This window comes from Dreissena polymorpha, chromosome 12, assembly GCF_020536995.1.
Source record: "Dreissena polymorpha isolate Duluth1 chromosome 12, UMN_Dpol_1.0, whole genome shotgun sequence".
NCBI classification, from domain to species: Eukaryota; Metazoa; Mollusca; class Bivalvia; order Myida; family Dreissenidae; genus Dreissena; species Dreissena polymorpha.
In genome coordinates, this window is record NC_068366.1 from 45,529,266 (window position 1) to 45,554,666 (window position 25,401).

At 33.7% G+C, this 25,401-nt stretch overlaps 2 protein-coding genes across 7 annotated transcripts; both read right to left on the reverse strand.

Moving 5' to 3' along the window:
- Positions 1 to 317: 317 nt before the first annotated feature.
- On the reverse strand, positions 318 to 6,771 carry LOC127854019 (uncharacterized). Of its 5 annotated transcripts, XM_052388927.1 has the most exons (10): positions 6,634 to 6,771; positions 6,179 to 6,319; positions 5,150 to 5,194; positions 4,760 to 4,846; positions 4,351 to 4,429; positions 3,622 to 3,748; positions 2,684 to 2,888; positions 1,863 to 1,943; positions 1,640 to 1,726; positions 318 to 1,365 (listed from the first exon to the last, which is right to left on the reverse strand). In XM_052388927.1, the coding sequence occupies exons 4-10, from the start codon at positions 4,835 to 4,837 to the stop codon at positions 679 to 681; spliced, it is 1,344 nt and encodes a 447-aa protein (XP_052244887.1). In that variant the 5' UTR covers positions 4,838 to 4,846; positions 5,150 to 5,194; positions 6,179 to 6,319; positions 6,634 to 6,771; the 3' UTR covers positions 318 to 678. The 5 variants fall into 5 exon arrangements, with proteins under 5 accessions (XP_052244887.1, XP_052244889.1, XP_052244886.1 ...); XM_052388929.1 differs by lacking the exons at positions 6,179 to 6,319; positions 6,634 to 6,771 and adding an exon at positions 6,396 to 6,546; XM_052388926.1 differs by lacking the exons at positions 6,179 to 6,319; positions 6,634 to 6,771 and adding an exon at positions 5,681 to 5,794.
- A 4,119-nt stretch (positions 6,772 to 10,890) lies between these two features.
- LOC127854234 (uncharacterized) lies at positions 10,891 to 23,978 on the reverse strand. Of its 2 annotated transcripts, XM_052389253.1 has the most exons (10): positions 23,921 to 23,978; positions 23,426 to 23,499; positions 22,271 to 22,345; positions 21,095 to 21,175; positions 16,012 to 16,053; positions 15,207 to 15,260; positions 13,798 to 13,996; positions 13,358 to 13,432; positions 12,683 to 12,757; positions 10,891 to 11,986 (listed from the first exon to the last, which is right to left on the reverse strand). In XM_052389253.1, exons 2-10 carry the CDS (start codon positions 23,485 to 23,487, stop codon positions 11,627 to 11,629), a joined length of 1,023 nt encoding a protein of 340 aa, XP_052245213.1. In that variant the 5' UTR covers positions 23,488 to 23,499; positions 23,921 to 23,978; the 3' UTR covers positions 10,891 to 11,626. The 2 variants fall into 2 exon arrangements, with proteins under 2 accessions (XP_052245213.1, XP_052245212.1); XM_052389252.1 differs by lacking the exon at positions 23,921 to 23,978 and having other exon boundaries at positions 23,426 to 23,727.
- Positions 23,979 to 25,401: the final 1,423 nt, after the last annotated feature.

The window sequence follows — 25,401 nt, forward strand, 5'->3', positions numbered from 1 at the left end:
TTATTGCAATAAATCTAATCACTTTTTGGAAAGAAACATGATGGTATGACATAATAGCATAGGACAATTATTACAATATCAGGCAACATCTTCCGACGGAAAATAAAAGTGTTCCTCTGTACCTCGATAATTGCTTTCTTAGCCGAATTTTAAATAATCGGGCAAAATGTTTATGTATACATTTATTTAGTTCAATTGTATGACAACGAGGAGTTCTTATCAAACATAACTTTATATCGTACGCACGTTTGTTCATTGAATTTAACATACATGTGGTCTTAGATAAATCAAATTACGAATTAATACAAAAACAAATGTAATAAAGATGCTATTTAATTTTTTTCTAAAAGTAATTAGTTGCTGTCTTGTTAATCAGCGATCCTTTGGCAAAAAAGCCCTTCGATTGAAAGAACATAATAAATTACAAACATGAAGATAGTTTTGTTAAAAAAAAACAATAAAACACTATCAAATGATGAAGACATTGAATGTCAAAAACAAGCATATCTAAAACCGACTGGTAATCTAAGACACAGAAACACATGTTCATAAAGTGCATACACTGTGTCATAAAACACATACTAAAACATGATGGTTAACCTGCTTTGTGTTGTTCTTCTTTACATACTTTGTTGTGGGTTTATTCATCACAGTTACGCATACATTTTGTTCAAGTTTTTAAAAGTATCCTTTTTGTTTGAAATATTCAACACAGCGGAAATAATTATCTCTCCCCATCGCCTCCATCAATTTGCGATCATTTGCTGGATATATTCGGGACCACATTTCAAAGTTGTCTAATATGTATTGTGGTATACGAGCATCGCTGTACCTATTACGCCAATCGTATGACCTGCTGGAGTGCATTGTAGTGCTCTGAAAATCAGGTGTGTTTCGACTTCGAATATTATCTTCACCTTTAGTAGTATGAGAACCATAAGCTGGTGTTTTCGACGTTCCAGCAGATCTTGTGTCTCGACTGCGTATTTTGTCCTCGTGTTTCCTAGCATACGAATCATACTTCAGATCTTCAGGCGACGATGACCAAGCAGACTTTGAACTTGAGTTGCCTGGTGTGTATGTTTTCTTGCCCTGAGCAACACCCTTGCAAAGAACATTACCACCTTGAAATAAGAACATCGCAGGCCAGACCACGAAGTCAATGTTGGTACCACTCTGTGTGAACTCCTTGTAAGCGTTCTTGTCGAATGCTGCACCATGTTTGGGAAGTGACCCAAACACGACTGGTGGATCTTGTACACACATCAGCCAGCAGATGGAGAAACATTCTTGCAGGTATGGGGTGATTAATAGCGCATATCTTGCATACCTGGCATTTTCACTGCCTAGCTCAGACCGATATTTCTTGAAATAATAAGCATGCATTAATGGCAATTGTATCTATGGCAATTGTATCTATATACATATTATTAATAATATAATACATTCGAGTATTAAGGTACTATAAAGTACTAGAGATTTAAGTCAAATGTAAGTTTGTAATAGCGTGTGCTTGAAAAGCGACACGCATATAACACATGCACTTTTTAATATATTTAAACTGCAGTCAAACAAATGACAGTACAAAAATCATAAATACATGTGTAATATAATACATTATTTTATTTCAAACAAGTACCTCGAAAAGACGCATGCCTGATTCAGGAGCTGTTACTTTCATAACGTCTTTAATTAATTTTGATTGCGTTGATGTCAATTGACATACCTGCAATCAGTATGTGCACATTTAGTAGAAAGTATATATACGTGTATGTTATTTTGTTCTAAATGCTCAATCTTAAATTTCATTTGTTTACAATTTATAATTCTGTCTTCACGTTAAATTTATTGAAGAGTCTTACCTCATCGTCTCGCATTAGAAGCGTATTTGTAATATGACGTTTGTGAAACTCAGCATTTCTTTTACAAAAGTCCATGGCTTTCTGAAATGAAAACGCCAAAAGACTTTATAATGTTTCCTTGAAAGTAAATTCCTGTGAAAAAAATCATGTTTATTTGTCAAATCACATTTGTTTTATATCAATATATCAAACGGTATGCTTGAGAGATCGCTATTTTCTCAAATTTAATATTCCTGAAAACCAATAGGCAAAATGAAATCCACTTTTTTACTAGCATATCAATACAAAAACAACATGTTCAGTTTACAAAACGTGTATGTGCACTCCTACACTTACACAAACTTTAAATTGCACTCCCCACTGTATGAAATCCGTCATAAATAATATTTAAATTTTGGTAATTTAACTTGCTGAAAAAAATGTATTGTTGTAAATACAAAGTTACTGCAGGCAGTACCGCATTGTTTCAATAATTCAGAAATTATATTGTTAAGATCTGTTATCATCGTTGAACGTCTACTAGAGGGATTGTTAATTTGGATGTTGAAACTGACTATTGGATCTATATTGTATCTATATTGTTTCATGTTATAAGTCACTGTTATTAACCTATTTACTTCACAATCAAGTATTGTTTTATCTCGAATAACCAATTTGCATGATGTCATGTCAAAGCGTTCTCAAGTTATATAGCTCAAACGAAATGACCTATGGACCGACCATCAGACCATCGGCCCGACCAACCAACCGGTCGACGGGCAGGTGCAAAACAATATCGTCGAAGGGGGTAAACGCTAAATTTATTCCTGCAAATGACCTACCACAAGAACGTTTAGAAGCATGTCAAAAATTTGTCTCTCGTCTTCAAAAGAAGGATCCTTCTGTAAAGAACCGAAGGCATCGGTCCATTGATTGTCGTACAATTCTGAATATCGCTGACCAAGATTCTGAGGTCTGTTGACGTCGTTCAGATCGGCGATAGCCGGATTGTTGTCTGTCAATTTTCTCCCCATAAGTTGACTCAGTCTGAATACAAACCATTTACGGTTAATGTATGTTGAATAAATTGCAACTTGTTGCTACATTAATAAAATTAATAAATTTGTATACATATTATTCCTGTCCCACGTATTTAGATCACATTTATTTATGTTTAATGGTGCCCGTGTAAAACTATTATTTATCTTTTTTCCAATTTCGGTCAAATATATCTTTAACGATTCTTATCTGATTTCATTAAACATGTACGTATAATTGGCGTGATGTCACCAATCAGATCATCCATGTAAATGATCAAATGAGTTTTCGGAATCAATCAAAATCCGACTGCGGTTAGAAAACAGATGATCATTTGGTTGCGTTGTCACTAGAAACCAACTACGTTTGTCAAGAGTTATCGAGAAGTGTTAGTGCCTGGTATATATGCTTATATAGTTTGGCAGCTGTGCTTATCCTTTGACAATATGTATTTAATTGACACTGGCATATTTCCATGTTTTGTTCTGATAAAAGGCGTTAAGATACATGTAACTTATTAAATCTTTATGTTGAACCTAGTGGCTTTGTTCTATTAAACATATGTTTGACCGCGAAATAGTGAATCAATGTTTCAAACTGTGTATCTTAAATCATCGGTTAAAGCAGAAAGTTAAAGGAAGTATTTCATCAATATTTATGTTAAAAAATGCGCAGAAGAAATGTGTAACATCTAAAAACAGAAGATACTAACTCTTTATCATAAAACAACTCGAAGGCGTACCTATTGTTTGCGTCATCCAATTCTTGTTTCGTATTCGCAAGCTCCTTTTCGATTTTCTTCAGTTTTTTCTCGTTAAACGCGTGACTATAATTAACCCGTTCAGTACTTTTTCTGTTTTGCTGCAGTTCTAAAACAGGCATAATACTTTTGTCCAGTAATGGAGTATTTACAATAAAGGGTGCATGTTACTGTATTTGAATTCGTTATACTAAAGACGAAAGTATTCAATTCCGCGTTCAAAGACTGGTAATCGGGGAACTGTTATGTGCTATGTATACCCTTGACCTGTTTAGCAACATTTTGAACACCCGGTTCACTTTGAGACCTGCATGAGACACGCACTGAATTGTGAACTTGTCATGCAAAGTCTTTTCAAAACACGGGATTCGTTTTCTTGTATATAAATTTAGCAATAACATATTTTCGATTTGTTTTTATCCTTGATGTTGATAATGAAATAACTATTAGAGCACTGTGATGTATAAGTGAGTTGTATCGAGTAAAACTTTGTTTAATTTGTAACATTGCGACAACATCAAGCAATCGACTCTTGCGATACAATTCACCGGCACACAACAGTCCGAATTTCTTCGATCGATTAGTTCGATCCGTCTTATAGGTTATATAACAGTTTGTATGTTATCGTTTTCCTAGAATTACGATATAAACGTCGGCTATAAACGGATGATAAAAGGATCAGCCTCGTGGTTTGTTAAAATATAGCTTTACCTTCGTTTTCTTTTTTGAGTCTGTGTATGTCTTTCTGCATTTCCTTAAGCTTTTCTGTCAGTTGAGGAGCATGTTCGATCTTCATAATAAACATAATAACAGTATAACTATAATCAGCAGCTAAATCAATAATGTCACTTTCAATGAACTTAAGGTAAATCAATTTACAGTTATAATGCATCTTTGGCTCTAGTTCTACACGAATTGTAAATAGGTTTGAAATGAATAGGAAGGATAATAGCTGGTAAATATATACTGCATTTGAAAGAAATTATAGAAATGGAAAAAAATATAAAAAAATAGTTAAAATACATAGTGTTTTATTGTATTGACAGATTGTGGAGCAGGATTTAAAATACAAAAAAAACGCTGCATGGGAGTTCACGTATTTTTAATTGTGAAAAGTCACCTGATCTATTCCTCTTTGTATCTCCTTCCTTTTCATCATAATAAGCAGCTTAAGGATGCTTATACACGATTCCGCCATCCTGGATAACTAAACAAATAAATTCAATTTGGAAAACACATCCATATCTGTTAATGCAAATAACTTCAAACCCCATCAACTAGCATATCAGCATATGGGGGCATACATTTTAAAGGAAAATACATTTAGTTGCATGCTCTGGTTGGACACATTTATAATTTATAGCAATTAAAGGTGTTGCATTAGTGCTGATGCGCCTAAGGTGTTATTTTCCCATCGATTTAAAAGATAATTATAACTTTGCAAACAATGTACTCTCAAATGCAAGAGTGTTACATTTCAATAATCATAATATTTAAATAATGTACTCACCTGAGATTTGTATTTACGTCTTTTTCACATAATACAAACTAGTGTCTGAAAATTTGAAATAAAGACAATGATAACATAATAATACAAACATTAGCACACAATGATAATAAAAACGACAGCACATGTACGATGAACTTAAAACGCGTGTTCGTACATGTCTTATTTCGGCGCCATTCAAATAGTAATCCCTTATACCGTTTACAATTTCATTATTGGCGAATAATCACTTTCAAGTGAGGCGTTTTGAATGCAAATCAAAGTTGGGAAACTGTTAAAGATAAAGCAAATAAAACCATAAATAAAAATCATTTCTTTTTGTAAAACGATATATTAATATATCTCTATTTCTCTGCGCGGAGGGTACGAAAATACAAGTTTAACCTATTGAATAAACTATCAATAGCTCAGCAATACATTCGTTCAAACTCACATAACGACATAATTTTGCGATGCTTTAAATAGAAATCTATATCGCCAATATAATAAAAACTCCATCAGAAATAAATCACAGCACAGAAACACATTAGTTACATTTTAAATGTCGAATCCTGACATTATTTGCTAAGCGACCGTTAAAAACTTCCGCCTTCAAGTTTAAATATTCGCTGGTATCCGTTCGATGCGTAAAGCGGTATTATTGCCTGGGCTGGGTACCAGTTCAGGGTTAAGAAAACAAACGCTTGTAAACGTGATATGGTTAACTTTATGTAAAATGGTTTATGTAAATAAACCGAGGCTACCTGCACAAGCCGAACATATCAATGAACTTTAAGTTAAATGTGTTAGTTCTTTTTGTTATTGGTTCAAATTTAGAGTATATGATACCAACTTTAAAATAAATCCTTTGTTAAATTCATTGAGACTATATCACGCTTTATGAATTTAACAATATATATTTGTAATTAAAATCTTTGAACATCGATAGCAAGTTTGAGGTCGCAAATATGACATAGAAACAACACGTGCGATGAAGTTAACATGTATTAATGAAAAGAGACATAAACAATCACTCTGAGACACACTGTATACCAAATATCGATCGATCATCTACAGTTAGCGAGATTGCGCGTTACGGTGGTCTTTCGGTACGGCCACAAATTCACGGTGTAGATGCATATCGGTGGCCTTTCTGTCAAAATGCTGCCTCTCTGTTCATTCTTGGCTGCCTCTCTGTCATAAACAAGACAATTGATGATCGTTAGTCATAAAACAAATAAGACAATCTAAAATTAAAACCCGTAATCACATGTGTGCATAAAAAGAGGTGGCCCGTGAGTTGAAGCAAATATCCAGCTACAGGTTCACAGTATTCCGCAGGTCCAAACACTAATCATAAACTCTATCGAAGATGGAATGATGACGAGGGTGGTTGAACATAGCTTTTCCGTAATAAGACAAATATCTAGTGTCATTGATATCATCTTTATGATCAAATCTTTACTATAAATGTACGCTACATAGTAATTTTCATCAATTTTACTTACAAAATGCCTAGTACTTTCGCTTTTGTTGTGGCGTGGAAAGCCTCTCGATCGGCTCACTTTTCTGGCAAGGGAACTTAACCGCTCGATATATCATAGTTCTCTTCTCGAGTGGATATGACTTATTATAGGCTAGACTTTAACAAAATTTAATCTTGCATGTCTGCCCTTTTTTAGCTGTAAATATTTCATTTTTAAATATTTCTGCACACATTTTTTGTGTTTTGAGCTATTAGCGAAAATTGAAAGATAAAATTGTAAACACGTTGTCACCATTATGTTTACATTATTTCTGCAATTCATCAACGCGATCTTCATTACTGATGGATTTAAAAATGTACATTTAAATACTTCAAATATGTAGCCGATAGCGTAAGTCCAAATAATTACGTTAAAAGTCCCCTTTCGCCTTTGATATTTACATCCAGTATTCTGACATTTTACAATTTTACTACCGATACTTTTAACAGGTGTTAAACTCATTTTACTGAAAAAAAATAAAAATGTCAATCGACGATTAAGCTTTCCGTGCCAGAAAAGTGAGCCGATCGAGAGGCTTTCCGTGCCACAACGAAAGCGAAAGAAGGCATTTTGTAAGTAAAATTGATGAAAATTACTATATAGCGTAGACTATATGTAAAAATTTTATCATAAAGATGATATCAATGACACTAGATATTTGACATATTACGGAAAAGATATGTTAAAAAGTCATCAAAGTGGCATGTATGCACGATTGTTCCACCACCCTCGTCATCATTCCATCTTCGATAGAGCTTGTGATAAGTGTTTGGACCTGCGGAATACCTTGAACCTGTAGCTGGATGTATGCTTCAACTCATGGATCAGCTCTTTTTATGCACACATGTGTTAACGGGTTTTAATTTTAGATTGTCTTACCTGTTTTGTGAATATCGATCATCCATTTCCTTGTTTATGACAGAGCGGCAGCCAAGAATGAACAGAGAGGCAGCATTTTGACAGAAAGGCCACCGATATGCATCTACATCGTGAAATTGTTTCGCATTGTCGCTTTTATGGTGTTTCTTCAGAGAGCGCGTGAAGAGTGTCGGTAGCAATAAGGGAGATCAACATGCAATAACCTTTTTCGAGAAATGCAAGGTCCTACATGCGAAAGTAATCTATAAAGGTCTCATCATATTCTCGCAGCCAGCGTCATTGTTATATCTCTCATTTTGATCTACCCATACGTTTATGATTAACAGCAGAAATTGGAATCAGTCGTGCCAAAAAAAAAGATAGTATTATTCACTCGTGTGAAAAACTGCCCTAAATTGATAACAAATAAAAATGTGACGCACACCGACTATCGACAATCGGTCGCCATTCAATCGCTAAACAGTCAGATAATCGCCTAAAAATAGGTATCTAGTCGCCAGCTTGTTTCAGGCCGCACTTTTCTTACGATCGATTGCCTTTAAGAATCCAATCAGCTGAAGTCGCCTAAGGTTGATAACGACCACTGAAATCCGTCGGAAACCCACACGTGATATAGTCTTAACCTACTGTGATCATGTTATTCAATATCAGTGCTCAAACTAAGAAGTCGGGTGGAAACTAATATTCTTACACCTCCTATTATCAACCGATATTAAACTTATTAACGTGATCATCTAATATGCAAATGTATGATTAATGTTTGCTTTATTTGTCGTTTCCTTATTTCTACGTACTTAACATTAATGTGTATATATCATACCGGCTTTTGATGGCTGCATTTACTCAATTATCAGGTTTATTAATATTGTTTCTGTCTAGCGATCTGCTTTTAGCGGTTTCAAGCTTGATGGTATGTGTTTGTTTGGTGAATATTTCGAATATTGATTAATGTAGTAAAATAAGCTCGTATATCTATATAAGCAGTTAACAATAGAACAAAGTAGAAATGGTCTTGTCGCCAAAATTATGTCAAAGCAAATACGATTCGATACATATTTGAGACATTTATTGCACAATGTATGTCAGTCGAAACGAAATAAGTACATTTATTTTTTGTTGTTATTTCTGTTTCACGCCAAGCAATACGGGCCGAAGATTTTTTGTAACCACTATTATACAATTTTTATTTGATTTTTACGTGTATACATAGTCATAACGTAAGTTTATAATGTTAATATTGATGCAGTGTACAGGATTTTGGGTATTTAAATGGTGGCTTAATCATTCGTATGCAAAGTTTTTTATAAAAACTATTGATTTGGTGTTTGTTTCTGTATGGAATCGCTAACATGTCACTCTGACCCTATTCATTTGTAATTGGCACATTTAAAACGCTGCTGAGATTGAACTAGGCTGTCAACTTTTTATTAATTTTTTATATTCTTAACAAAGCAAACGTGAATCATTAATGGAAATCTCCGATATCAATATCACCAAAATCTACCCACATTCTTTATTTAACATTTGTCTCTGAAGCAATAGCAGAATGAACATCCAGATCATGTTTTGAAACCGTTATATGTCTGATACAATAAATAACTAGAGCTATCGCTGACATTAATATGTATATGTATATATATTCATGCTGCACTCAGAGGTTTGTTTATTAAATACATATACCTTCGTAAAAAAACGTATTTGCAATATACCAGTACACATGGTTATTGTGTTAAAAAAATATTGCATCTTTTATTCGCAACCTTCGCAGAAGTGGGTGTGTACTTATTTTTACATACTAGTCGGCTGGTTGGCAGGTAAGAACGACGTCAATTTTCATTTGTTAAGATCAATTCTCAAGGTCATGGGGACATAACATGATTAATAATTTCCGTACGAAACGTAAGACTTGGAGACCAATGAAAATTGAGATTAGTATGCTTGTGATAAACTTGTGATAGATGGGAAGGAAGACCTTCAATAAATGTGATCAAATGTTATCTTGAAGCTATTATGGCTTGCACTATATAACAATCTTATCCGCACAATATCTCGGGAACACTCTGACATTAGCATTTAACTTATTTAATAATTTGGTTAATCTTTTCATTGCGATGAGTAATGTGTTACCGTAGTTAATATTCACTTTCGTGTATATATATTTTCCATTTAGAGGCAGAATAATATCTTGTGAACAATCTTCTTTGCACGAAAATGACCACTATGACGAAGCTTAACTTATTGCGCCTGTTGGTCTTAACAGAGGGGGTATTCGCGTGACAGTCAAGCAGGCGACTTCCATTCCGAGTCATTTTTTGCCGTTTTATAACCCTTATTACTTTTTTTTAAATGACGCTCACTTTCTAGCCATATCAGTAAAAAGGTGAATAGCGTTTATATAAATTCGCTTTATATCTCGACTTTACTCCCTGCAAATTTTCTAAGCGAAACCCTAATTAGGTCATCCCGCTTAGAAATTCCGCAGCAAGTAAAGTCGAGACATGATGCGAATATCACCATGCAATAAACACCAGCAACTTTTTTGCTAATATAGCTGGAAAGTGAGAGGAATTAAAAAAATAATACAAGTAATAAAGGGCAAAAAACGGCGAAATATATATGCCTCGGAATGGACGTCGCCATCTTTATAACCACGTGATTACCACCGCTGCTTAAGCATGGACTCACAAACTGAAATAATAATGTCTATAATACACGCTAGTGCATCGCAAAATGTATCAAATAATGTTTTGAAGCTGGTTTGCATCTAAACGCATGGTAATCGGCTATACATTTTTTACTTTAGTTGTGAAAGTGATTAGTATGATGGCTGATATAAGCCATATTAGTTTGGTGTGTTTGTGGGTCTGAAAGTATTTAACAAGACAACACGCCCGAACGAAAGTTATATCTGCAGAGCGACAAAATGGTTACAGACAGACAGACAGACAGACAGACGGACGGACGGGCGGGCGGGCGGGCGGGCGGGCGGGCGGGCGGGCGGGCGCGCGGGCGGGCAGGCGGGCGGGCGGGCGGGCGGGCGGGCGGGCGGGCGGGCGGGCGGGCGGGCGGGCGGGCGGGCGGGCGGGCGGGCGGGTGGTCGGGCGGGCGGACGGGCGGGCGTGCGGGCGGGCGGGCGGACGTACGAGCGGGCGGGCGGACAAACAGAAAAACAGACAGACAGACAGACAGACAAACAGACAGACAGACAGACAGACAGACAGACAGACAGACAGACATTTAATTTTACTTGCACAATGTACATCGTCATCATTACATGTGGTTTGTATTTATATATGTCAACATGTATACGCGCAGAAAACAAATGTCAACAACCATTAATATAAAGACAACAAGTATATATTAAAGTGAACAGGATAACAATTGATAAATTCGTTATACGATTTTACCAAAATTGATCTAATACTCAACGAATCCTGAACAAATAAAACAGTTTTGTTAGTTCAGACCTATTGGTTGATAGTAGCAATTGTACACACGTAATACGTTAATAATAATAACAGACGGATTTTTATAGTAATATTTGTATTTGCTTCTTTCTTATATCAACAAATGTTGAACAAATACATACAAAATGAAATTCGCCCACAATATCCGTGGAATTACAACAAAGAAAATTATACATACAGGATATTATCTTTCTTGTCTAGCGATAGTGTTTTCATTATATCTACCTGCCTGTCTTCGAAGGAAATGAACCGATAATCTTAATCGGCATAAATACAATCTTATTTTTTTTCGGAACTAACTCTATGTAAATGTCATATTCAATATTTGACTTAAATGCTCTTAATTTTTAATTACTTATATCATGAGCGATGTTAAATGCATGACTAAGTCCGTACTCATCCGATAATTTCATGATTTAAACACGTATCAACTGTATATAGACAAGATAGTTATTTCGTTATTGTGTTGCTTTAAATAAGGACCTTTTGGATTTGGTCCAAAGAAAATTAATATATATATATATATATATTGAACATCTAATGAAAAACACAAAATCAAGACACGTATGCATCCTTACCATCATACAAAGTATAACATAATATATATGTGAATGAAATTTACTGACGATTCACTTCATGGTTTGTTTTCTTGACGATTGGTTGGTTTGCTGTAAATTCTGTTTTACAACTTTTGATTCATCTGAACCCATTTCTTGAGCTACTCCTTTATAAAGAAGGCCCCCACCCTCGTTGAGATATAGTGCCGGCCACACAATAAAGTCGAAAAAAGGACCCGACTGTGTGTACGGTCGATACGCTGCGTAATCAAACGGTTGACCATCCCTTTTGATCTCTGTATCCATGACAACAGGCGGGTATTGTACTGCCATTGACCAGCATATTTCGAGACACTTTTGAACGTACGCCTGGATTTGTTTGTGTTGGAAAGTTTCTTCACCGAACAATTCTCTCATGGCACTTGCTATTTCCTGGAAAAAAAAGATTTCAATGACTGCACTGTTTCGTTTTTCACGAAGTCCACTGCGTTTCTGGAATTCAGTGCTAACAAATGTGTTTCGTTAACTATTATGCGGTTTAGTAATTAAAAAATCTTTATTCATCTTTATTCAATTAATATAATTTAAATCATCAAACTATACTCTGATAATAAATTACACTTACAAATATAAGGTTTGCATTATTTTAAACATACTTATTCAAAATGTCAGGCCAAACTACAACATAACTGGCTCAACATTAAGATGAAAAAGTAACATGATGACATAAAATAACTGACTTCATGTGTATTTCATTTTGAGTTTTTACTTAAAAAAAATACATGCTTTTTGCAAAGTCATGTTTTGATCGAACGTTGTGCAGCAAACCATGTAAGCCGCAGGTAATAAGTTTTTGCGCCCTTGCGAGTAATAACAAAATTAGATACGTTTTCGGTGTAAACGCATACACTTGACAAGTTTATATGTATAACACATATAATGGGTTAATTTCCTAATACATGTATCATTGCGAAATTCAATCATAAACAATATTAAATTGAAATAATTGGGGCATATTACTTGTAAGTATTGAACTAATTTTGGGAAAATTTTGCGTTAATTGATGTTCATGCCTAACTGTTTTCACTTTTTTTTACAAATGGTTTTAACATTTTAAAAGCATGTTACGCTTTGTAATTGTTCATTTGGTGTTATTTTCTTCCGCTTGTCTTTCAGTTGCTTCAGCAATTGTACATCCGAACTCTGCAAAAAGGAGGTCATACACTTACAAAAAGACACATCCGACAATTTTAAAGTAAATCGACTAATTTGTCAAACGGCTGTAGCTACCAAATTCACCAATATAATATATTATACGCGTATGTACCTACAGTTCTCTTTAACGACCAATGTAATGAAAGTATACCTATTAGCCCGATTTTAAATCAGCAGATATTCACTAGGATCAATGCCGATAATTTACAACTCATTTACATATATTTAATAATCTGAATGCATTGTTCGTTTATCTGTATACATAGTGGCATTCAAGTATTAAGATATATGTCATCATCATACTCAGAGCAAATAAAGTTTTAATGGCACTTGCATTGCTTGTGATATTAATTGAAACACATTCTCGATAAAGTCGTTTACATTGATATAAACCAAAAATATTGATACAGTTACCCTAAGATAACCAAAATTACAGGACGGCGGCAATAGTCCGTTATGATATCGAACATGTAATCTATTAGAGACTTCACAATTATCATTTATCTGATGTGTTTTATAACAATTTTCCTTAGAACATAATGGTGTTGATATGAATTACACAAATATATATATATTAATACAAATTACCGAATTGAACGCAAAATCACGAAGCAAATCCTGTAAATCTGTTGAAGCTTTGGTTGTACAGCGTTTGTATATTGCCTAAATCGAATTAAACACACTGTTATGCAGTGTTTGCCATTTTGTAGTGACCACTGCTGGGTTTGTTGTTGTTTGTATTTAGACACAATTGATTAAAGTACGTTTCTTTTAATGTATCAAGTAAGTAAATACAAAAGTTTACGTCGTTAATACTCGAGAATCAGTTCGTGGTCGATCCACTTATCACACAATAAACAGTATGGCAACAACAGAAATTCATTTCATCATCACTGCATTAAAAAATCGTTGCGGTTTCAACTCTGTAATGGTCATTGTATTTAATGTCTAATTCTATTTGCACACTACAGCTAGGTATGACCATATATTGAGACTGTTCTTTAATAACATAAGAAACACATACTAACCACGCAAGCGTTAAGCAACATGCCCACTACGACCACCTCGGATTTGTTTGCTTTTATAATTATTTCGAAGCTGTTCGTACACTCATCGTCGTAAAATCCAGAAAATAAATCTCTCAGCTGTGTAGGTCTCTTTGGATCACTTAAGTCCGCAATGTTCGGGTTATTGTCCTGCAGCTTAGCACCGAGCAGCGAGCTCAATCTTTTAAGATACAATGGAAACCCTCTGAACCGGATCCTCTCTCTACCGGAATCCTCTCTAAACCGGACAAATTGTCCAGTCCCATTTGTTTCCCTATTCAACCATGCGTAAAATATCTCCTCAAGACCGGCATCCACTCAATTCCGAATATCGGTCATTCTTTGGATCAAAATTGGGTAATGCCATACGTAATTGTACCTCTCTAAACTGCACAGGGCCTGTTTATTGCACCTCAGACCTAGTGTCAAAAAGTTGTGAATAGCGGATTAAAGACGCGTGAAATTAATAAAGGTGGTCGAAAAATTTGCAAACTGTAAAAATCGCAAAACAATTTAAAGATACTTGTCCTGTGATGTACATACCGCTAAATAGATGTGATAATATTGATTATAATTACTGATAACAAACATAGAGTTCTTTAGTATGTTTTGTTTTTGATATAGGACGCCGTGCTAAATTTTAATAATATTTATGCTATTTAATTTTGTGTTGTTTATTACAATTTCTTATCGAGTGTCATATAAAATGGTGATTTGCAGAGTTCTTGAAGCAGTTGCATTTATATATTCATTTAGATTTTCAAATTGGTAATTAAGATAACTAAACTAAAAATGTCCGAAACTCTTTCTAAGCAATGTCGCGTGGAATTTGTCTCTAGAAGACAAAATCTAACTGATTAAAGAGTCAGAGATGTTTCCAAAACTACACTCAAGATGCTTTCAGAGAAATATCGGGTACAAAAGTCGACGATCAGGGATATCGTACAAAAAAGTTTTTCAGTGTGAAAATGAACTTAATTCACCTAATACGTGCAGGCATGTATACAATTGATTGTTTTTCAGGGTGCATTGTTTGATCTATTTTGTGACTGATATTGCTTTCGAATCAACAAAATTAGCGACGTGTTTTTCGTATGTGATGCAGTATAAATGAATGTTAGATATAAAAAAACTATGAAAATATGCTGAAAGTGTTTTTTCCACATTAGGCTATGTAATTGACCTTCTGAAAGTAAACAAGTCAATGTCCCCTCTAAACCGGAATCCTCTCAAACCGGAATTTCTTCTTGGTCCCGGGGGTGTCCGGTTTAGAGGGGTTCCACTGTATATGGGATTTTTAGCATTATTTATTTTTTTATTTCTACCAATATATTTGTTAGAACAAAAGCGTTAAGTTTATGCTAAAATAACCATTAATTAACATTGGTTACCTTGTCTTAAGGTCGTCATTAGCTGAGGTCAGCTCATATATTTTGTTGGAAGTCCTATATAAAAAAATAAAAAAATAAAAACACAATTGTTACTTTACAAGAAAATAAAAATAAACGTTGTCTATATCTAATCATTTCATTCATGTTAACATTGGACCTCATTTAATTTAACACGTTTTTATATTTATATAATGCTACTGGATATAACGACTGCGTTTCGCAAAATTGAAGCAGCTTATAATACACATTTTTATGTGTATACAAACTATAAACAACTATGCCAGATATCGCATCTATTGTACGAACGACTTGTTCTTCCTTTAAAATTAAAATTTAATAAAAGAATATGCGCAAAAATGTTTGCACTGACTTGTGAAATGTTCTGTTGAATGATGTATTAGCTATTTGAGATTCAGTAAAAAAAATAGTTTCATTTAATCTTAATTTAAGTAAGACATTCGTGGAATTTGAACGTGACAACTTAGTTTTTATATTATTCATGGTTTAATCAGCAAACGATTAAGTATTATACATATGATTCCTCAAATAATGATTACAAATGCCACGAAATGTCCTTAAAAAGCGAACTACTACACATTTAAAGTTTTGGATATTAAATTATTTTCAGAAGGTAAAAGGGATACAACATCGCTATATTTTACCTATACGTTTCTTGTGCTACGATCAAAAGTGTACACGTATGTATGTCTTAATATTAAACTTCAGTAGGCAAACATTATACATATGGTTTATTTGCTGATTGTCACAAGGGTAAAACATATTTGTGGAAAAAAAACATTCTTACTCCTTTAACTCTTTCTCCAGTCTGTAACACTCTGCAGCAAGCCTGAAAACAAACAGCGACTAATTTTGTGTCTGACACAGATTCCAAAAATAGATTACAATTTTATTTAAATGAACACACTTTCTAATGATTAGAAACGATTTAGATCAACGATTTGGAAAGGCAAAAGGATGGTATAATATAAGGTGTTTTTTTCCTGTAATACTTGGATTGCTTACATCGAGTACGCACTACAGCTTCCCAAATATATGTAAAACACGATTAATTTAGGCGTAAGCCTTTTTGAGTTGGAACAGCTATTGGGTTTAACACTTAAACATTATTGTTTCCTTCGTAAACCTATTACACCAAAAATGGAATGGCATACGAATGGATCTCATAATTAATAACATGCACTTTTGTATACAATATCCGTTGTAATTTTAAGTTAATATGATCATTATAGGCGGGAACAATATATTATCTATCCTAAGTAGCGGCGAAAACGAATGATTAGTTGGGAAAACAATGTGAACATAATGAGTATGTCCGACTGCAAATCAAGTAAAAATAAATTATATTTCTTATCTTATTAATTTGATAATATATTACCTCAAAACAGCTAAATAATATTTTGTTATATGTATGAGCATTGTATCAGCAATACATTTCGAGTCACACATAACAGCCGACCCATAAACAAGAGCGAATATACATGCTACTAACTCCCTTTGAAAGTAGTGCCATAGTTATATCATACGAACACATAAAAATGATATGTTTGTAATTAAACGTAACATCGTTGGCGATGGATTCATTTACTGAAGTACGCACACACTAAATCGGTTGCATCATGTTTACTTCTACTTATATCAAACTGTCTATATCTTAACCCATTAATGGCCAAATTATTTATTTTTTGCAATTTTATTAAAAAACTGTAAGGAACAATATAATAATGCTATTAAAAAAACTTTATAATGATATTTACTATTGGAATATCATTGGTTTATGCAATTTTAGTCATTTCCCAAATTTGGGACGCCAGACACATACGATATCAATATTCGTATATATTCCATCATTGAGTTATGACACACTTACTTCCAAATATGCACGAATGTATGTTTTTCTGCATGTTCATGCCAATCCAATCACCTGTCTCTGAATTGTCAAATATATATATCCATTTATCACTGGCGATGAAATGATATGAAACATCTGTCATGGAGTCCAATATTACACTTCAAACAGATCTGGGTTGACTTTCCGCCACAAAAGGCACACCTTTTATGTGTGTTATTTGGCGCAATTTAGTGGTCGCGCCTGTCTTACCTGACAGCAGCCGGTACTCTGCGATTAATGTGCATGACCCTCCAAACCGGACGTCCATGCAAATCTCGTTGGGTATACCGTATAAGATAAACTTTGCATATTTCCCGCCTGAAATCTAGAAGATCCATGGGTTGGTTCTGGTATTTGGCGGATAACCTGTACAGGAGCCATGCATTTTGCAAAACCACGTTCTTCTTCCCCTTCTAGGAATGTTGGGCATCCGTTGCTCATTATGGTATTGTTGAACAGGGATCTGAACGTCATAGTCAATAGTGGTGTCCGATGCATCGGACACAGAATCTACATCATTATCTTCATCCTTTGATGTGTCCGAATGGTTAGTGTCTGTGATGTTTGAGACTGATCTGGTGGCACTTTGCACAGATACAGTCACATCAGCACGAAGTTGTTTTCCTGTCAAATTGTTTATATTGCCTCCGAGGTCTTCATCCCCGCTATCATCATCCCTTTTTGTAGCATCTTCTGGTCCAGCCATGAACACATCGGCGTCTTGAAAGTCTGCATCATCTTTAAGCAGATGCAACACATCATTTAGAGTAAACCTGTTAACATACCTTTATATAAATGTAGTTGTACAATAATATCATTTGTTATTTTTACAGACCATACTAAATCTAAAACAATTTACACATATGTGCTTAGCGTCCCAAATTTGGGACATCATATTGATTAGTAAAAAGTCCCCTTGTCGTTAAATGCAGCCTTATGAATGCATGAAAATCTCTTTCTGTTTCATCTCAAATTGGTATTACCTGATACAAAGGACTTATAGCACAGACACACAACAGAGATAATGGTTTATTTACCACTTAAATAATTAAGACTGACCAGATTTCCTAGGTGTCCCAAATATAGGACTCTGGTCATTAATGGGTTAATTAAGCTTATATTACTATTGCGATAAATAAGGCTCGTCTCTGGCTTTATTCAGTTATCAATACTAATTAATTCTTTAAAACCCCTAAAATATATGTATAAATACATTCCCAACTTTTGTTTGAGATCAGTCATAACTTCATTACTCTCATGGTATTTCTATTTGGATTGTATTTATGGATTTATTGCAAATCATCAAAAGGACAAATACAAACCAGTTCCTTTAAAACACTAAGCACCAGCCATAAACATAAAATCATTAAAACTGGGTTGATGCCATGGAAAAGCCAACGTATAGGATTGTGACTTTGAAACGGATTGAGGGATAGATAAACCTCACGCATAGGTTATCAAAAGCCAACGCGCGTGTAAACGATATCGATAAAATGTACCTATGCAGCTAGAAAATTAAAATATGAATGGCATTAACGTGACATCTTAATTGCTTTAATTACAATTGATGAACGCACATTCGAAATATGGTAGTACAGCATATTATCTGTACAGTGCCCTTATTGTATATGTTCTTTTGTTTTATATTTGAAATGTGCAATATAATAAAAGGAAGTTCGTCTTGAGTTTGTCTTTTTTAAAAGAAGGAACTTGAAAACATAAAATATGATAAATAATTGATTCCTATTTTTTATTTGTGGTCAAGCCTTTTGAACTTTCTTTCTTTCTTTAAATTGATATGAAAGCTATGGTCAAAATCACAATTATTGTATATTATTTACTTTGTTTGTCTTTTGCATGAAGTCGAAGATGCACATTTCGGCATCATAATCTATTCTATTTTTATTTTTAGTTACATGTGATGATTGTTTTCAAAACGCTAATGGTACGAATTTTTATAATATTATAAAAGTATACATATCTGTAAATTGTTACAGTGTCTTCAAGGTATCACATTGAATTATTTCCAAGGTTAAATATCTATCTATTTTTCGAAGGTTTAATATTTAAGGTTTAATACAGCAGTTTCAGTTTAATAATTCGGAATATTACCATGTAATAAATCAAGTTTCACCATACTATGACGTCACAAAGTGTGAAATGACAACTGTTATAATATCAGAATTCGGCAATCAATTCCAAGAGTAACAGCTACGAGTTGAGCATATTAAAATTTGCAGAACCTCTTGTTTCATTGAAGTAATTTTGCGTTTAATGCTTATCTATAATCTTGATATTATAAAATAAGAAACTGAAAAGGTAAATATCATTTGGAATGTTAAATATCGGAAGATTACAATCGCATCGTAAAACATATAGTTAAACTTGTTTTTTAACCACACATTTGCAATGTATTGTGGATTTAACAATACTCTAAATGTGTATGTTTATTCATCTATATGCAGATTATGTTTCGGCACCTATACGTGAATTTTCAGGTAAGTAATTAAGTTATTAAAACCAGACACAACTTGTCAGAATATTGTCACATAAACATAAGTTTTTCTAGTAGGTCATATTTTAATTGAACCAGGAATGTCAGTTTTATAAATTTAAAACAGCTAAATAATCTTATTAATTACGCTTACGTGACAATCATGTCTCTGAATTCTTTATTTGCTTTTTATACGTGTCCCTCTCCTTAGTAACCAACTCCAACATTTAATTATAAGCAAAAATCATTGCAAACAAATAATTTTCATTTCGCAATAAAAGTAAAATGAATTGAGACAAATGTTAAACATTAATATATTTGTAAAGGTCTAACAGTATAAACGTGTACAATATTATACACGTATTTCATGGATGCGCGGTGAACAGTCAAAACTGTTTCCCAAGGTATCAGGGATGACTTTGGTACTGTTGCCCGAGGCCGATGGGCCGAGGGCAACAGTTCCAAATGTCAGTCCTGATACCGAGGGACAACAGTTTAGGCTGTTCACCAAACATCCATGAAATAAGTGTTTTATCACCTGATCAAATTTCCAACATAGAAATAACAGCAAACTAAATTTTTAACAGTAATAGATAAAATAAATAATTTTGATTGTTTAACTGTAAAATGACGTCATTTTTTCGACGAAATGACGTCATTATTCCAGCGGGCAACAGTTCAAACTGTTGACCGGTCAACAGTCCGATATTCACCGGTAACAGTTTAAAACATTGCAAATTTCTTTTTCGACGAGGAAATAGCAAAAAAAAAAATTATTATCATTTATATAAGACATCAGGTAATAAAATACTCTATGAGCAAGTATACGATACAGTATTGGAAAATGGTAGATAATAGCTTAAAAAGTCAATAATAAATATAACTTGATATTGATACGTTTAAAAAATATATAAAAAACAAACAAGAAACGAATCCATTGCATTTCATTTCCGTCAGCTCTTTATTGTTTTTTTCCAGACCAGTCTTGTTTTTGAAGCGCCCTGTGTGCTAAGATAGAACAATATACAACACATGCACCTTTACATCATTCCATAAATAAAAGGAAGCCACATATTCGCATTAAATACTGTCAAGTCCCATAATGGCATTGTAATTTTCATTCATTTGTTATTCATTTGTTTTTGTTTTTTCTCTTATTTTTTTAATTGTGCCTATTACTTTTTTATTCGCCGACACTAAATAATGAAGAGATAGATATTAAAATATATAATAGAAGTTGTTGAGTCCATTTGTGACTTTTATATACATTAATCTATAAACAAAATACTTGTTCGACAATTTTTGTCATTTGACATAAACCTGTTTGGGACAATTACTGCATATGTAACGCATGAACTATTCAGTTAAATGTTCGTCCTCATATCTTACACAAATTTAATTAAAAAAACATGATTAATTTTAAAATATTAGGAAAGTGATTTTGGCGAGCTCACTGAGGCAGAGTCTGTAAAGAATAAATTATACCCCTCTTTAAATTGTGGTTTTCCAGTTGTGTCGGCTTTATGGACATCATCGTTCTTACTCACTTCTGGAATAGATTTGGTTCTGAAATGGGATTTTCCAAGTCATAGACGGTCATAAAAAAACACATTAAAAGGAGTTATGTTTCTTACAATTCCGATTGTAAGGATGTTCTTATTGTTTTTGAGGATATAATCACAATGTTCATTTAACTAAAAAAATGTGTGAAAGCATTTAGGTAGCATGCAACGCATTGAATGAAATAATGTAGAAGTTAGGCCATATGCATTTGATTTTATTCGTAGCGTCCTTTTGAATGTTTAAAGCGCACTTGCTAGGATGAAATTACATATTTTACCAATACGTGTTTTTACAATTTCACATGGCAGAGGTACGAAGAACCCTAAGTAAACTATCAATATTTATCATCATCATAGTATACGTTATGGATGTAAAACAATTGAATGCATAGTCTAACAGTTATTCTCAAAACGGTAATTCATAAGATTTTTACTATTAAAGAACAAATGAACAATTTTCAGATTTATGACTTTTGTGGCCCAAATGTTAAAAATAATATTAGAAATGTTATGACCATCAAAAACATTCAAATGTGAAAGCGGTAAAAACTTATCTACTATAGAATATTGAAAACGAAACTGCCATTGCCGCCGATGGACATTGAGATATGTATAAAATGTCTCACATAATGCTTGCTTTTAAACAAGATCACAGTCACAATAACATAAACACTCTGTCTGGACGTCGCATTCAGAGCTGCCAACAGGACAAAATATGCGTGTCTTAACTGCATCAATAATTACACTCTACAAATAAATTTTGACTATGAAATAGCGTTTCACAAGTGTAACATATACTATTTATGCAACATAATACACAATATAATTATTTTGACTACTTAATTGATGTAGGGTTCCTGCATTTTATAACAGTTGTTGGGCTGCATTAAACAATATTTAAAGGTTTGCCTTACCTAATATAAAGCAGAGACGATAAATAACTAAGTTAATATGAAGCAAAACCAATTAACGAATATCATAAATACATCAATTGGTTATTGCGACATTGATAAAGAGTTTTCCAAGATAGTGACAATTGTTCCAGAAACCAGTTTGGACAATAAATACAAATATATTTTCCATAAATGAATCATCCTACCTTTGTTTGATAGGGGGATTGACATCGCTCGGTTTGGTTTTCTTCCTTTGACTCACATTGGAATCAAGTTGAGTCCTGTCAGAGATTTTAAAATGTTATGCAATAATTCAAGTTGATAATTTAGTTTAAATGGAACATTGATGCTCTTCTTTATTTGCTTATTTACATATAGCCATGCAGCACAGCAATAATTGTGGTTGATACAATACATCATCCTCGTGGTGTGCCATTTATAGATTACACGCCGCACATTGATTTAAACTTAAAAATCAACGTATTGCCATCACTAACGTTTATGCGCGTCGATGAATGATCTATACAATTTGTACATACTTTAACAAAGCATTTTTCTGAAATCTTTAATTTCATGCTGTAAAATAAACCAATATAAAAGCCGTTTAACTAACGTCCAGGCACCGGACTTTCCGAATATCTACCGAACAAAAATAAGCTCATGCTATTATGATAAACCAGTCAAGCGCAAACATTTATTTGTTGTCATGTGTGTATTTCGCAGTTACAAAATAAACCACAGAATAGTGTAAAGTAATTAGTGATTTAATTATATATAAAATGCACAATTTAAAGGGGCCGTTAAACAGATTTTGGCATGTATTGAAGCATGTCATTAAAAGCTTTATATTGATAAATTTAAACCTTTTACCTAAAAATCCCCAGTACAAAAACAAGAATACAATTTTAAAAAAGGAAAAAAAGTAACCCTCAACAGGGCTTGAACCACTGACCCCTGGAGTTCTGGAGTAAAAGTCTCCCGCCTAGACCACTCGACCATCCATGCTCATACTTAGAAAGTTTTTACCTATATAAGCGATCCACGTAGTTTTCCAAAATATAACTACAACAATAGAACTTTCCATATTATTCAATCGTTTCGCGTCGCACGACGCTTTATAGATTTTCAGGTTTTCAAATCGTCAAAAGATGCATATAATGGATATTTAAGAGCATGGTAAATGGTCAGTATTACTATTTCCTAAAAAATATCATAACAAAAACGAAAATTTGCGAATCTGAAACAACCTTTTTAAATTTTGTCAATTTACCAATCTGTTGGACGGCCCCTTTAAAATATAAACATAAAATAACAAATTAGTGCCATACTTTAAATTTATTCGCGATGGTCTACGCACTTACCTTCCTCTATTAGAATTTCTAGAACTAGTCCGAGCTGGGAACGGTTGCCTTGCAAAACTCATAAGTATAACGCTCTGGTAAATAAAGAGTGAAATCTTTTTGAGAAATACCTTAGGTATAACAATTAAGCAATGAACAGTGGCTTAGTGCTTTGCGCCTCTTTTCAACACGTGTAGCAGTGGAAACATACCCTTAAAAATACAGTAAAGTTACAAATAGTTTTAAATTGGTTCACAGGTTTAAATTGTATGATTATTGTACATAAATAGTTTTACGCATCTTATAGTCTACCTTACAACAAGTATAAGTCATCTATTCAAATCGAAAGTAGACTTGTGTTATTAACCCATAAAGCAATCTGCAATTAATGTGCAGCGTTGTGTTCTGCAATTAATGTGTAACTTTGTCTTCTTCAAATCTTAATGATCTTCAACAGAAAATATTGTCATACTTATTACGATAAAACTATTTTAAAATAAATCAAATTTCACCCACCTTTCAGCTTCACCAGGAAGTATATTGATGATAATAGTTTCGATTTGTTTGTTCTAATATTTGTTTGAAGTAAATAGCCACGAAAGGCTCGGGCGTAGCCATTGTTTTAAAATGAATACACACTCACAATAGAAATACGACAGTGATAAGTCGCTCACGTAGGTTGGAGGTCGGAACCCTATTCCCCTTTTCACGGAAATAAATGATGAACATTTAAAGGAAAGTTTTAGCGTTTGACGTTTTCAAATATTTTGCCTATTATAGAAACAAACTAATTCTAAATGAAGACTGTCTAATGTGAAAACTGTTATAACTTTGCCAGCACAAATGTTGCATCTCTTTTTAGAATTACAATTAGAAACACATTTCAAAACATGAATATTCACAAGAAAGAATGTTTGCAAATGAATGTAAAATGTGCGCGATAAATTTAGCAAACGGACTATCTAACTTTAAACGACGGTTTCGGAGACTTAAATTGATTTTAAATGAGTTATATTTGATCGTTTAAGTATCCCAGATCTGTTTATCGTCCCGATATCGAGAATTACATTTTCCCGATATCGACACTACAACAAAGAGCGCTGGCGGGCCGAAATCAAGACCGCCACACTTCTGTCATTAATTAGAAGATAATACACGGCTGAGCCGGACCGGGCAGTGATAATTGGCCCGCAGGGAGCATAACGACCTGGGCCGATTATCACTGCCCGGCCCGGCTCAGCCGTGTATAAACGTCTATAATATATATCTTACTTTCATACTAGATTATAGATGGGCCAAGGTTTTGAGTCATAAAATCATACTATTTTGGTCCTTCACTAAAATTTATGAAGGGCCAGCTTTTCGTACTTATATTTTCTTTGAATTGATAACGCAATTTATGACGTAACTCATGTGACGTAATTAAAATGACGAAACTTGCTAGACGCTTTGGATTTAAGGACAGCAACAAATCGGACTTATATATATGGAGTTATATACCTATGATAGTGAAATATTTTTTTTCAGAAAAGTTGTTCGTTATAATTTGATTGTTTATCATTAAAAATGATTGTTTTCGCTAATAAATATCATAGCCACACGCTAACCACATGTGTACATTAACTAAAAAAAGGCATAAGGAACGAGGTACCGTAAAACACTTCTTATTTTACGTTGCCTTAAAAACATTAAAAAATCGAGTACGAGGCTGTGTACATACAGTGTCAATAGAACGCTGTATATAAACAGAGTGAGCAAATTAGGTTATATGTATTTTGTTACGGATTTTTTGGCAAAGGAAATTTGTGCATTATGAAAATGGAGGTAAAATACACTTATGGCCATTATTCAATTTGTTTGCCTGTTTAGAACGCATTTCATTCAAATATTTTGTTCTCAGTTGTAAAAAGATAGTTTGCAATACACAATTCCGGTTTTCGTCTCCAGGATGTCAAAATCTAGCGCGTGTAATTATTCCAAACTGACAATCCACGAAC

Bases quoted from the DNA above. Each gene is read 5' to 3' on its own strand.
- LOC127854019 (XM_052388927.1), bottom strand. From the start codon at position 4,837: ATGGCGGAATCGTGTATAAGCATCCTTAAGCTGCTTATTATGATGAAA. The intron at 3,749-4,350 runs GTAAAGCTATAT...TGCCTGTTTTAG, and splicing joins ACTCAAAAAAGAAAACGAAG to AACTGCAGCAAAACAGAAAA. The intron at 1,366-1,639 runs GTACTTGTTTGA...TATTATTTCAAG, and splicing joins CAGGCATGCGTCTTTTCGAG to AAATATCGGTCTGAGCTAGG.
- LOC127854234 (XM_052389253.1), bottom strand. From the start codon at position 23,487: ATGAGTTTTGCAAGGCAACCGTTCCCAGCTCGGACTAGTTCTAGAAAT. The intron at 13,997-15,206 runs GTAACCAATGTT...GTATCTTAAAAG, and splicing joins AATGACGACCTTAAGACAAG to ATTGAGCTCGCTGCTCGGTG. The intron at 11,987-12,682 runs GTAACATGCTTT...TTTTTTTTCCAG, and splicing joins CAAATGAACAATTACAAAGC to GAAATAGCAAGTGCCATGAG.